Source organism: Gavialis gangeticus, unplaced genomic scaffold, assembly GCF_001723915.1.
Source record: "Gavialis gangeticus isolate Ggan-Ray unplaced genomic scaffold, GavGan_comp1, whole genome shotgun sequence".
NCBI classification, from domain to species: Eukaryota; Metazoa; Chordata; order Crocodylia; family Gavialidae; genus Gavialis; species Gavialis gangeticus.
Window position 1 is genome coordinate 110565710 of NW_017728992.1, and position 1952 is coordinate 110567661.

General features: G+C 45.9%; 1 protein-coding gene across 8 annotated transcripts in view; it reads left to right on the plus strand.

The window, feature by feature from the left end:
• The window catches only part of DTNA (dystrobrevin alpha), a 416444-nt gene that overhangs the window by 361803 nt on the left and 52689 nt on the right, over nucleotides 1-1952 (plus strand). For all 8 annotated transcript variants that reach the window (XM_019526848.1, XM_019526842.1, XM_019526857.1 and 5 more), the window contains one exon: nucleotides 1510-1610. In XM_019526848.1, the coding sequence (XP_019382393.1) occupies nucleotides 1510-1610 (101 nt within the window). The remainder of the gene's footprint in view (nucleotides 1-1509; nucleotides 1611-1952) is intronic.

Here is a 1952-nt window from a genome sequence, read left to right on the forward strand (position 1 = left end):
GCACACATTTTAAGTGGGGAAGCTGATTTACTGCCCAGAATAGACTACTTTAAAGAAGTCTTACTGATAGTGCAGGAACAAACCATCTTGACGCACAGGAAGACTACCAGAAGACCAGCTTGGCTTAGCAGGGAACTCTTTAAAGGCTTCTTTAAAGAACCTGGCAGCACAGTTTGGGGTGGAGGCAGGGGGAGTTGAGTTGGGTGGGGGCAGTTTGCTGTAACTCATGGCGCTTCCTGTGAAGTGCCATGAGTTACAGCAGGAGCTGCATGTCTGTCAGCACCCACAGTAGCACTACAAAAATGATGAAAGTACTACAAAATTGTACCTCTTTTGGAGAAGAACTTCTTAGTGTTGTACCACTTTCAAGTAACACCTATACAGTTACTTGTAGTGCTATAGAGGTCCCTAGGACCCTCAGCATCATACAGTCTTCTGCTCTCCCTCCCCCCACTCCAAGAAGGAGGAAGAGGAGGAGACTGGCCAGTCCTCTGATTAGCTTAGCTGCAAGCTATCAGGGAGCCCTGCTGTGGTCTTCTGCTGCCTGGCTCTTAAAGTGGTGGTGGCAAATCCCTCAAGGGTAGCTCTGTCATGCCTGCTGCAGATGCACAGTTGTCTGGCACTGTGAGGGATGACGAAGGTGAGGAAAGCTGTTTCTCTCATGCCTGCTACCACAAGAGGGGTGGGGTGGGGCTGCCTTTGGCTATTCCTGCTTTTCAACAACTGCTTATTGAAAGGGAGAAGGCAGGCTGTCAGTGATTGAAATCCTGGAGGCAGGGCAACCCAAGAAAAAGCCCCCTATCCATCCCCTGGCTGGAGAGATCACCTTTGAGGTGAGTGTAGTTCTCCAGCCCAGGGATTGGAATGCCTCTATGCCCTCAAAATGCTATAACTTTGTGGCTAGGGACAGAAACTACACATCAACCAATATAAGTGATTGGAAACCAGTTCAACTTTGTAACACAAGAGAAGTTCAGCGCACATAAACTACTTTCAAAATGGTTGAAACCTGTTTAAGATAAACCTGGATGAGTGTACTATCAGACTTAACTGATTTAGGTTAAATCACTTTATTGCACTTCTGTCCCAGATCCCCTCCGGAGGCAAGTTAACTCAGTCCCCCAGCATCTCAAGAGGCTTTGCACCGCTCCTGCAAAACCTGCCCTCCCCCACCGTCACAGGGTGGCTGGGCTAGCTGTGGCCCAAGCTGGCCTCCAGCTGAGCAGGGAAGTATGCTCCAGTGCACCCCTGACTTCTGGCCTGGGCCACAGCAGGCACAGGCATGTGGCTGCATTTCTGGAATCAAAAGTGAATGTCTGTTCACTTGCTTATCGCTTCAATCTACACAGCTTAAACTAACCTGCAAAGATTGAACTGATTCAGCCTTGGGCTTTTTTGACTGTCTGTACTTAGCCTGTAGCACTACTAGTGAATGCCTCTCCACACCATTAGGTGCAAACAAATGAAGTGTTGTTTTAATAATGCAGCCAGTCCCAATCTCCTTTACAGCAACAGCAAGGTCAGCAAAGGGGTGCATCAGATATCTCTTTCACCATTGATGCAAACAAGCAACAAAGACAGCTGATTGCAGAGCTTGAAAATAAGAACAGGTAAGTATCCAGAAAGAACATTTTTTTATAGCTGCATAATGTTTTTAACATTTCTTCAAGCTTCTGCATGATACATATTAAAAATACAGAGAACAGGCAAGTTATCATGCCTGTGACGAAATCATAGAGAGCTGTAATCAGCCTGTAAGTTACTAAATACTGTGTTTCAGTTGGTTCTTTTACCATTTGAGTTGCCCTCCCTAAGGGTTAAAACAGAACTCCCTTCTTGTTCCAAAAAAAAGAAAGAAAGTCTTCTCAGATTCTCAGCAAAAATACAACAAAAAGGGGTACAAGTTGGTCAGTTTTAATAATATGAGGGTGGCCTGCTTCTCTTTCTGGAAT